At 37.2% G+C, this 12615-nt stretch overlaps 1 protein-coding gene across 1 annotated transcript in view; it reads right to left on the reverse strand.

The window, feature by feature from the left end:
• Positions 1 to 12615, reverse strand: part of FBN2 (fibrillin 2) — a 151749-nt gene that overhangs the window by 14291 nt on the left and 124843 nt on the right. Inside the window, exons 43-54 of the mRNA XM_062016448.1 lie at positions 12252 to 12377; positions 11299 to 11424; positions 10765 to 10890; positions 9087 to 9203; positions 7040 to 7168; positions 6618 to 6737; positions 3092 to 3217; positions 2731 to 2883; positions 2101 to 2166; positions 1706 to 1831; positions 1480 to 1599; positions 210 to 332 (exon numbers count right to left, since the gene is read on the reverse strand). Coding sequence (XP_061872432.1) covers positions 210 to 332; positions 1480 to 1599; positions 1706 to 1831; positions 2101 to 2166; positions 2731 to 2883; positions 3092 to 3217; positions 6618 to 6737; positions 7040 to 7168; positions 9087 to 9203; positions 10765 to 10890; positions 11299 to 11424; positions 12252 to 12377 — 1458 coding nt within the window. The remainder of the gene's footprint in view (positions 1 to 209; positions 333 to 1479; positions 1600 to 1705; positions 1832 to 2100; positions 2167 to 2730; positions 2884 to 3091; positions 3218 to 6617; positions 6738 to 7039; positions 7169 to 9086; positions 9204 to 10764; positions 10891 to 11298; positions 11425 to 12251; positions 12378 to 12615) is intronic.

Raw genomic sequence — 12615 nt, forward strand, 5'->3', positions numbered from 1 at the left:
TTTACAATGCCCTTCAAGGGGTACGCTTGGCAGCAAAAACACCAGACACTGGTCTTACATGACTTCTGAAAGAGTAAATCATCATTTGCTGGGCTGTGTGCTACATTCCACCAAAAGGATGAATGCAGAAGGCACAGAAATATTTGGGTTATGCTTTGGTCAGTACAGAGTGATAGAAGCTGGAGAAAAGTTTATATATCAGTCACTACCTCTGCACATCTTTTGGTCTTCTCTGAGTTCATAGCCAACAGGACATGTGCATTCATAGAAACCATAAGTGTTGATACAGCGAAAGGCACACAGCAAGGGATTCTGAGCACACTCATTTATATCTGAACAAAAAGAAACAGAATTATCATTCTCCACTGAATTTTAAAACAATCACCAAGAAGGTTTTCTTATATCTGTGCTTCTCTTGCCATCTAAAAAGCATTAGAGACATTGTAACTCAAAATAGAAACTTGTGGATGTTTGTTTTTAAGGAGCCAGAGAAAACTAATTGAAGCTCTGCTTAAAATAATGGCATATTAAATATGGAAATACTTGAGCTTAGAAAAACACATTGCAACAGGCCTATTTCAGATTTTTATTATACGAGCATATTTTAATGACTTTTTGTGTGATTGGAGAGGTCAGCTTTTTTCCCCGAGATCTAAAAAAAAAAATAAAAATTCTTGCTTCAGAAAGCAAGCTAATTATGACTGATAAAATACAAAATTTGTAAGAAACACACTGATCAGCATCCGATGAGAGCAGAATGACTGTACACAATCCCCATGCTATGAAAAGTAGATGAAACAGGTGAAAGAAAATACTTCTCTCAGCAGTGAGAACCAGTGACATTGTGGATCTTGCTGCCACAACAGGCAGATGGTATCAGCAAATTCAAGACTGTACTGGACAGATCCTTGGACAACACATCTGGTAACTGGATACTAAACTCACTCTGCTGGGATGCATAATATTATGCAATATTTTCCATATATCTTCAGCTCTTGTATTTGAGGAGGGAATTGAAGAAAGTTGTTAGTTATACTTGTATCCTGAATTAGCATTTGAACTGTAAGGGATGAAATAATGGACACGATGATGAGAGGTCTGACTTCAGTTTATTATATTCAGTATAACTCCCTTGTGAGTGACCCACTCATCACAGTTACAGTAACAAGTGCTCTAGCTCACTTAAGAAAGACACTGCAAATTCAGGCATTTTTGCCATGGTTAATCCTACTGTTTATGAGGCTATTTTCAGAGCTCAGGAGTTACTCTCCCTGCCCTTCCCAATATACATTTTAATAAAGTACCATACGACAACATGCAGTTTATGAAATCCTATGATAAACTAAAAACGCTGCTTAAATCAATTCAGGACTTCTTTTTCAATGATGTATTTCAAGTAGAGAAATTGGTTAATAAAATAATTTGAATAATGAGGACTAGTAAAAAAATAAAGGAAAAAACATAAAGAGGACAAGTTACCTTCACAATTCATCATTGGGCCTGGCTCAAAACCTTCGTGACAGTTGCACTCGAAACTGCCAATCACATTAGTGCATGTACCATTTCCACATGGGTTGCCGATTGAACATTCATCAGTATCTGCACATGATGAATAAAAGCGAACTGAAGAGAACTGGGACACATTCCCAATTGTATTTTAAACTCAAGTATTATAATTCTTGTAATGTATGAAACACAGACGCACCGATGCAATGCACTCCAGTGAAATCCAAGTTGTAGCCCATGGCGCACTCACAGCGGAACGACCCGTCGGTGTTGATGCAGTGACCATTTGAGCAAATCCCGGGGCTTTCAAGGCATTCATTGACATCTACAAAGCAGAGCAGGTATTAGCAAACACTTAGATTATGTGTTTCTCTGTCAAGCCTTAAAAGAACACTTAGAAAAGACTAAGAGCCTTATTCTGTTTGTCTCTAGCCACGCAATTTCAAAGGCAATCTTTTAACTACCATACTGTAATGGTCCAGGTTTAGTAAAGGTCAGCCTCTTGTCAGCTGGAGCTGTGGAGAGTAAGCCATCACATACTATAATATAAGTATAAACTTGTATTTTTTATTTATCAGGAAAGGGAATACCTACCTTCACGAGTGTCATCAATTCCAGGAATAGTTCCATGGCCATAAGGACATAGGTCCTGAAAAGCAACTGAACAGAGGTATGAAAACAGGTATGTTTTGTTTAAAAAAAAAGAGAGAACCATGACAAATGGACAAAGCCTATCAAAAATCTTTCACATCACACTTTTCTAAACTGCTGACCTTTTAAATCATGGTCATTACACGTCTGTGATGCAAAAGTAACACTGTGTCCAGGTAGAAGAAGCAGCACTAAAACTCATTGTGCTTCTGTGTGCTTGTGCCTGGTGCCTTCCCTTTCCTGCACTTGGAGAAAACCAAGAACTGAAAGCTGTTGATGAATTCAGAGATTCTTGGCACTGTTTGCTATTTTCTTTTACCTAAAGCAAGGTAGATCTGTAGATGGAAGTTAGTATTTCATTTCCCTAGAGAGTAAAGCCAAGAACTCGGCATTTATCTTTCCTGTGGTTTTTTCTATTTAACTTTATTCCTTTTGTTGACCTGAAAACAGTTCTAGAAAAGGTCATAGAGAATGTAAAAAAAATCTCTCCTAATAATGCAAAAGGTACAATACAAATGTGCTCTTCCTTTTCCCCCACCTAAAAAGGCTTTTTTAAAAAATCTTGATGTGTACCTTCTTCTTCCTTCGGACAGAGCTCACAAGGATGACCCCAACCTTCTCCCGGCATTTTACTGCAGCAACACTTTGCTTTTGTGGTGTTGAAAGCCTTTGGCACTGAGCATTTCCCATTCTCAAAGTTTGTGAAACAGAAGCTCTGACGAGTATCTATGAAAGAAAATATAGTTATGTGAAGCTAGCAGCTCCTACCTGGTTAGCTGGTGACAGTCTAACACTGAAAGGAGTAACAGTGGGCCTTCACCATTCTGAATGCATTTTCCAGCACTCATTATGACACAGTTTGGAAGCAACTGATTCTACAGAGTAGCTATTATCTGTTAGAATAATTTATTGTATTCCTTAATCAAAAACTTACCAAAACACCTGCGTCCATTATCAGACAGTACAAAACCTGTAGGACAGATGCACTGGAAACCTCCTGCGGTGTTTGTACAAGAGCCGAAGAGACAGATGTTGGGATCCTCATTACACTCATCAATATCTGTAAATAGAGACAGAAAGGGTTCACTGTAATCCCATTGGCTGTGAATTCTTGGTTAAGAAATACTGATTATTTATTTGACTAACTTCAGCAGGAGATGCTCCTTCGGTAAGGTCCCCAAGAGATAAAACAGCCTGAAGATTCTACTAACTCTTTCAAAACAGATTTTTTCACTGGCATACACTTTACACTCCCAATACCATTCTCTCCTTTTGCCATATTTATAACACAGACATTAAATAAATGCTTTATGAATAGAACAGATGATGTATTTCTGGTAAGAAAAATATTATTCTGTAAACATAAAATATCCAAAGATGAACTTAAAAAAATCTGTATGTTGGGTGTTCTTTGTAATTAAAGGTGGTCTTTTTTTCACAAAACTCGTCATTCCTGTAAGGGTGAGGGAGCCCTGGAACAGCTGCACAGGGAGGGTGTGGAGTCTCTTTGTCTGGAGGCTTTAAAAACCTACCTGGAGGTGTTCCCCTGCAACTTGACTGAGGTGAACCTGCTTTAGCAGAGGGATTGTACTACATCATCTCTAGGAGTCCCCTCCAATCCCTACTATTCTGTGATTTAACAACTTATCAGTAGAGGGAGACCGAAGATTACATATTCAGTTATATCTATCAGTCTGTGACATTCCTTCTGAGAACTATTACCTGGTTTCAGAAGTTAATGTTCAGCATAGCACATGAACAAATCACTGTAATCTGGCATACGATCAGACTCTGCAGAAGCTTCCCATGAACAGGATCTTACTATATGAAGCATTTTAAGTCAGCTTAATTCAGGGGAAAAAAAGGGTAATTAATTCCTACCTAGCATGGCAGTTGCTAATATACAAAGCTCAGTAATTCACCTGCAGTACTGGGATGGAAAATCCGCTGGTTTAAAGTACTGATTATTACTCTAATGAATGACTTGGGATAAGTGGAAGTGGTCATAATGAACAAGGTGAGTCCTCTCCCCTTCATTACCATAAAATGAAAGAAAATCTATTAAATGGGTAGGTGAAAACCAAGGATTTTTCTGTCACTCCGATCTGTTCTTACAATCATCCTGAGCTCAAAAAGTAATCTAGTCACTGCCAATCTTCATATTACAGAGAGAAGCAATGAATTCTTATAACGCTGTTTGTATATAAGATCAATAGAAAGTAACGGGGAACATGCGTTGCAAGAGCTGTCATAATATTAATCACAATATCAGTACAATTGTGTGGGATTATCTAGACATTGTGTAGGAACTTTAGCTGTAAATTTTCTGGACATATGACAGAATGAATAAAAAGAATGCAATTAAGTCCCTTTTAGTCATTTGGGGAAAAAATCTGTTTGGCTGTCAAAAACATCAAGAGATTCTGTGAAGACAATAAAGTGGTCATAAACAGTCATACTTCTGGAAGCTCAAAAGCTTTAATTTTAAATCAATGATTTTACAACTATAGGTGACTTGAATTCATCTAAAATATAATTGCTAATATGGAAACAGCAGCTGCATAGAATCATAGAATGGTAGGGGTTGGAAGGGACCTTTAGAGATCATCTAGTCCAACTCCCCTGCAGAAGCAGGTTCATCTACATCAGGTCGCATAGGAACATGTCCAGCTGGGTCTTGAAGACCTCCAAGGAAGGAAACTCCATAACCCCTCTGGGCAGCCTGTGCCAGGGCTCCCTCACCCTCACAGTGAAATAGTTTTTTTCTTGTATTTAAATGGAACTTTTTGTATTTCAGCCTCATCCCATTATCCCTTGTCCTGTTGTTAGATACAACAGAAAAAAGGGATGTCCCAAGATCCCCCCTCAGTCTCCTCTTCTCCAGACTAAACAGCCCCAGTTCCTGCAGCCTTTCCTCATATGAAAGATGTTCCATTCCCCTGATCATCTTGGTGGCCCTGCGCTGGACTCTCTCCAGCACTTCCCTGTCCCTCTTGAGCTGAGGAGCCCAGAACTGGGCACAGGACTCCAGATGAGGCCCCACCAGGGCAGAGGAGAGGAAGAACCTCCCTTGACCTACTGGCCACACTCTTCTTGATGCATCCCAGGATGTCATTGGTCTTCTTGGCCACAAGGGCACATTGCTGGCTCACGTTCAGTTGATTATCAACCAGGACTCCCAGGTCTCTCTCTGCAGAGCTGCTCTCCAGCTGTTCGACCCCCAGCCAGTACCGGTGCAGGGGGTTGTTCCTTCCCAGATGCAGGACTCTGCACTTGTCCTTGTTGAACCTCATGAGGTTCCTCTCTGCCCACCTCTCAAGCTGGTTGAGATCCCACTGAATGGCAGCACAGCCTCTGGGGAATCAGCCAGTCCTCCCAGTTTGGTGTAATCAGTGACACTGAGAGGACTGGCTCATTCACCCGAAGGCTGTGCAAAAAGAAACAACAAAGCTGGCAGGCAAGCTGACTGTAGTGGCATGATACAAGGATGAGAGAACTCTGAGGCTCACAAAATGCACTCTATTGTTCATGACAAAAATTCAAAAAGGTTCCTGTGATCTGGTTCCTGCATTGACACAAATTAGGTGCCTATAGTCCAAATCTTTATGTTCTCAGCAGTGTTTTTGTCAGTCTATACAAAGACAAGCAGCCCATCTGTTGCTGTGTCAGAGATGTCACAACAGCTAACTTCAGTTATTTAAGTTGAAAATCAGATTTCTTAATATAGACACAGTAGAGAGACAGGTGCTTACTCTGTCCTCCAACTATGCAGAAATTAAAAGCCTGCATAGTTAATAACAGGAGTCCTGTGCTTTGCTGCAGAATGAAGCTGTAACTTGGATTTACTTCTCATTTTCTCCCAAACGTTAATTCCTTTCATTAATTAACATCATTAATGCTATTTAAGGCTTTAAACAACATACATGATTGAACAAGAATGTGCAAACAGATTAAAGGTCTCTTGTACTATCTTCCTCCCCCTTCAATGTCAGCACTTGAGAGACATTATAAAAAACATCAGAAGAAATTTTATCCAGATTTTTAAACTTCACAGCTCTCTGAAACCAGAATCTTAGTTCATGCATTGATTGTTCATAATTACCTTTCTGTAAATATTATGTAAATGTACATAGGTTGCTTTGGTTTATGAATATTTTTTTTCAAAACGAAAGCAAAAGAAAGATAAAATATCACTTTTTAAGAACGTAAATGTTTTTGCTTACATTAATGAAGAGGTTAAAGTACAAAATATGGTACAAAACAGTACAAAATATCTTGCCTTCCATTTTTAAAACCTCTTCCTGAAGACTTTTCCCACTTATTTACTCCCTGTGACCATGATTTTAAGTTGGGAAACATTCACAGACATGAGGCTTTACAACTCCTTTCCACCAAACTAGAAACAGATACTTTTTCTAATAGTTAAAATGTTCAGAAGCAACAATCATAACTTGCCTTACCAATACAACTTTCACTTTTTACTTCATATCCTGGTGGACAGATACATCTGAATGATCCTTCCAAATTTTGACAGGTCCCAGGTGAGCATGAACCGGGTAGTGCCACACACTCGTTAGTATCTTTGCAAAAGATGGAATTAACAAAAGTTTACAATCATGTAATTCTTATGGTGGCAAAACATGTTTGTTCATGAAAAAGAATGTAGAGTTCTTTTCTAATTTTCTTTTTCTAAGCCATTTAAATTCTTGAAGATGAACAGGTATTCCAAAACCCAGTTACTTCTACTCCTTTTTCATTACAGTTGCTGTCTTGGATTTTTGTCTACTTAGATACTCAGACTGTAGTGCTTCTCTCTAGATGGAAGCTAATAATTTGGTTATTTCAACTCATCACTACTTCATGATCTCCACATCATACATACCAATGCAATTCTTGCCATCTAGAGTAAGTTCATATCCTTCATTACATAAACATTTGAAGGAACCAATTTCATTGAAACACCGTCCGTTTCTGCACACCTGACCAAAGAACGAACTGCACTCATCGATATCTGTAAAAAACATACAAAACAAACTCCCAGAAGTGAGAGGTGATTCCCAGTACAGTATATACATTATGTTATAAACATACTCAAGTTGCAGTTCTGTGGGAAAGCCACATCTTGGAGCAATACAAGAACAGCTGACAGACAGTGGAAAGAAACCCTTACTCAAGTGCATTGAGCTGTATTTTCTATTTAAACAACACTCTCTTTTTATAGGATATTATGATTTTCAAACTTGCAGCATTATCTTAGCTACTGCATCTGGAGACATACTATTACTGCCAAGTGACTATATGATTCTAATTTCAGACATAGAAAAGATGATGTTACATGGAGGGTTCTGGATTTTATCTGGATTTATGTGTGCTCAAGTTTCCTTCTAAAACCTGCTTTTTCGTTTTTTGAATTTTGGAACACATAATTTGCTTTCTGCAGGATGATTCTCTCCTTCATAATTGTTCTGAAAATGAGGTTTGAAAATGTTTACTAGCATGTAGAGTTACTTTAATAATGGTGGCTTAAAGGAGCACTGCATAAGGAAAAATACAGATCAGAAAGTGTCAAAATAAGTGAAAAGGAGATCAGATAAGCAACATGGTGTAAGAACAAACTACACTGTTTTACAGTACTTGAATTTGAATGATGAAGACTAACATCAGTTTTACTGAAAAAGTTTCAATCTTCGGAAGCTGCTGAAAAAAGATGTACCATCTGCTTCAGCCCGTCCAGCCGTGCCTTTGCAACTACTTTACTCCACACTGCATTTCTTCCGTGTTTCAGTTCATGGAGCAGAAATATCTCCAAAGTATTTGGGGTCTATTGGGATGGGCTAAATTTCTTTTGAACGTCTGAGATAGTTTGGAATAAAGGCCTGAGCCTGTCCAGGTGTCAACGGGAGTGCTAACAAAGGCCAAGTCTCTGAGGCAGCTCAGGCTTCTTTGGCCTCCTTGAAGGCACAACTAGGAGCAGAGGTGCTGGGTGCTCCTGGCATTAGATTGGCAGCTTCATATCCAAGGGAAAGAACCTCCTTGGCAACTAGTGCCACTTTTTGACAGCAGACTCTTCTCAACCCAGTTTTTAATTTTCTCTTTCCTGAACAAGGAAAAGACTTAAAATATTTATTTGAGATGTTTCAGTTCTCTCCTGAACCACACAGAAACCAGAAGACTTTGTGCTGTCTTTGTCTGTAGCAGAAAGGAAGGTATAGCCTTCCACTCTTCTGCATTACACTCCACACAAGTGAAAGGATCTCCAGAGACCTATGTGGCTGTTCTTCCTACCAGGAAGATTTTATGTGCTTTACCACAAGTACCCAGGAATTTTAATTGTCCAAATCCATCCCATATTCTGGTGTCCTGTGCTTTAGGGAACAGGAAATAACAATGCCTGTATAAATTCTCTGCAAGCAGAGTTCATTTTAGGAGAGCAGATTTGGTGGATTAGATGTATTGGCTTTCTTAGTGCTGGTCCACTTCCTACTTCATATTGCATGCAATGGTCAAATAATATGTTGAAATAAATACATTATTCTAAATTCATAAGGCAACATCGGTCAATAGACGCTTATTAACAATGGTGCCTATGGACTGTGCCAGCAGTCAAGGACCTGTGCTGTAACCATCCAGGAAACCTAATGGAGGTGAGAGATGCATTTATAATGTTAGTGAACAGTAAGGCTGACCCAGTGCTCCAGAGAGTTAGGGTTTATATTATGTCAAGCTGTCCAGTAAAACATATTGTCAATGACTTTAAAAAATGATAGTAACGATTAACCTCTAGGGCTGGTAACAGTATCAGTTACTGCACTCAATTAACTTTCTTACCACACTGACCTGTCTTCTGTTTACAGTTTCAGCTCTATGTCATGCTCCTTGGTATATCAAGACAGTAGCAATGAAAATAAGGTTTGGATTATATAACTTACCTATACAATCATTATTATGAGTTAATTCAAATCCTGGGTAACACAGGCAGTTATATGATCCAACTGTGTTTTTACAAGTTCCATTTCCACATGGATGGCGTTCACATTCATCAACATCTGCAAAGAGAAAAAACAAAATGGCATGTGGGAACTGATTTTCTCAGGTATGTGTTAATGTGTTATACTTGCAGAGTGACAATATTCTAAATCTCAGTTCAGAGTCTTACATGATACATTTTTAAAATGTATTTTAAAATAAAGGATATTGTTACGTGCAAAGATAGAAGTGCCTGTGCAGAATCAAAAAATTCTGTCTTTTTCTTCTCCACACTAACATTTCGTAATTCCTTAATGAACACTAGTGATCAGAACTTAGTAAAAAGGACTGTGCATCACAGCCCTGGAACTATCTTGAGTTTTACGCACATATTCACTCTTAAGCTCATAAAAACCTGTTAAAACTCTTAATCAAGGAATTTTATGTCATTATTCACATGACAATTTTCATACGTAAATATGTCACTACTACATCCAGAATTATGCAGACTGCTTACAAACTCTTGGAAACATTAATTTTTAAAAAGATACTAAAATGCAATGTTTCCTGCTGTGTGTTTCAGTAATTTCTGAAGATTCATGGACAGCTGGAATGTATTTAGATCTTTTTCTCCTAGCTCTTTTGGACTTTCTGAAACATTTTATTTATTTACAGACGGTAAATGTTTTGTCATATGTATCACTCCCATAAGCAGTCCTTATCTAGCTTTCTATTTAATACATTTTTAGAATTGCTTTTGAAATGATCTAACTTATGGCTTTAAGTAATCAGGCTCTCAAAATTTTGCAGTATTATCCCAAGTCACTTTCCCAAACATCTTCCTCAGGTGCTTTATACAAATACGATTTAGCCCTAATATGAGAACAGTAAAGGCATACATAAATATGTAATATAATGTGAATAGATTTAAAATGTCTGTTTAAAGTTCAAATTGGAATACACCTATGCTATAGAAGACATTGAACTTCTTGATTTCTTAGAACTGACATTTGGATGTCCATCATTTCAAAAACCAATATGTTTTTTTGGCTATTTTTCTCAAAGAGAACTGAATTCACAAATGCAAAACCTTTTCTTTTTAAAACCCTGTAGAACCGATTACAAAACGCTAATAGAACAAGAAAAACACTCTTATTTTGCAATCTTCTTATTTCTTCTATCATCTCTATTGTCATCATTTTAATATGAGTATAGATTTACATTACATTAACAGTGGGAGTCTGTTTTTTCAATGAAATATGAACTTAATGAATTTCCAAATAATGGAAAAATCTGTCTTTTTTAACATCTCTAAATTACATCATTCTGTGATATCTCCTACAAAGTTCTCACTCAGATAACCTACTATGATGTATTTTTGTGAAGATGGGCTTAACATGCTTTTCAGTTACAAGTTGCATACCTCTGAGAATACTGTGATTTTTTTTTCCTCTAACTAATACATCCACTCCAAGGACAACTTCATAGCCTTTATTCACAAAAACCCAAAAATGTACGAATCAGTCTTCTAATGTCACTATAATCTCCAGATTTAGACTCACTTCCTCTTTTTTTAAAAAAAAGCAAACCAAAAGAACAGAACCAAACAAACCACATACAAAAGATTTTTTCTTTCCATACCCATGCACATAGTCTGGTCTTGAGATGCCTTAAAACCATTGTGACATACGCACTGGTAACTTCCTTGCATGTCCACACATAAACCATGACTGCAAACATTTGGAATTTCCAGACATTCATTGCGATCTATAACAAAACATAAGCCAGATGGTACACATTGACTTTTATTATTCATTCATTTTAAACAAACATGTTTTTACAATCTGTTATTATTATTATTATAAACAGACTCAAAATTATCCATAACTAAAATAGATTAATAACAAAACTTCATTTTATAGGAACTTCTTGCCTATACACCTTGAGGTCAAAACTACTGTTAGGATTTGGTTGATACATCAAGAATGTGCTTTAAAAATTTTACCCTGTCTTTTCTCTCCTTCTACAGGGAAACAGTGCTATAAAGTAAAATCCAAACAGCAGCATATGAAAGGCAACAGAAAATAGTGCTTTTACACTTTGAGAGTCATGCACATACCACTGGTTAGCGACAAACAGATCCAAACAGACAAGAAAAGTCAGTTGATTTCTTACCAACACAGGCGCCATTGGGTGAAAGTTTAAAACCAGCAGCACATTCACAGCGGTAACTTCCAGGACTGTTTATACAGTCTGCATTTCTCTGACAGAGATTGTCTCCATTGCTGCATTCATCAATATCTGAAATACCAAAAGTCATGGTTCAGACATCAGAAACTATGAGGCATGCACTTCTGCCTGGAATTTAGACTGTATTGTCTGTCTTATAAAAGATTAATCATGTGTTCTTCAACAAAGGACAACTATTCTGACCTTCAGTCTCCTGTGCCAAAAATGCAAATGAAAAGCAGAATCAATGCAATTTCATCCACAATGAACATTTTGGATGAAGACAGATTCTACAAATCCAACTTACTACACATTGAAGCGGGCGTTGTAATTTTAAATACTTGGCTAACTAAATTAATTGTTGTATTAAAATATGTTCATCTTTGCTTTTGAACAAAAACAGTAAGTGGCACAGTTTGTTAGCTTTTTAAGGTGCCTATGTCAGCACAAGCCCCTTGAATATCAATGATAAAACTCCTATTGACTTTAGGACAATATTTCACTACTAGCTTCTATGAATATTCCTATCTACAAAACTGTCGAAAAACAGACACAAGACAGAAAAATAAGGGAAAATTTTGTTGGAGAGTTTTAAGAACAAGAATGAAATTTCCTCACTAAAACAAAATAAAATAGAATACAACAGAATAAAAGCATTTCCTTTATAACCTATCTAGGAATCACTGAATTGCTTGACACTAAACTACTACAAATTCTATTAAGTGCATTTGTGTATGTATTAAAAGACAAGTCACACACTGATTTATAGATTTGAGTCCTACAAAAAAAATTCTCACAATCTGTCTCAGATTATGGAAGAAACATGTGAATTAAATGCTTCCCTTCAAGATAAACATGCTTATGGAAGCTAAGTAGAAAATAACGTCATTTCAAATCACCTTCACAGACCAAGAGTAGGTCATTGTAGCTGAATCCAGTGGGGCATTCACAGCGGAAGCTGCCAATCTGATTGATGCAAACACCATTTGCACAGATTCCCGGGATTTCCTTACATTCATCAATGTCTGTAAGTGAGATGAGCTAGTCAAAGGTACTTCATGGCTTTACATACTGCTTAGATTCTCAGTTTCACTGTGCTTAAAATTGAGCTGATAAGTTCCTTTTAATCTACAGAAATTGCATACAGGATATAAACCTAAATGTATGTTCATTATGAGAGAAAATAAACTATGTGAAGTTCAGGAGGTAATAAAAACTGAGTTATTCAAATAATCAGAAAAGATACAGAACTGTTACAAAGGT

Source organism: Colius striatus, chromosome 30 (genome assembly GCF_028858725.1).
Source record: "Colius striatus isolate bColStr4 chromosome 30, bColStr4.1.hap1, whole genome shotgun sequence".
NCBI lineage: Eukaryota > Metazoa > Chordata > Aves > Coliiformes > Coliidae > Colius > Colius striatus.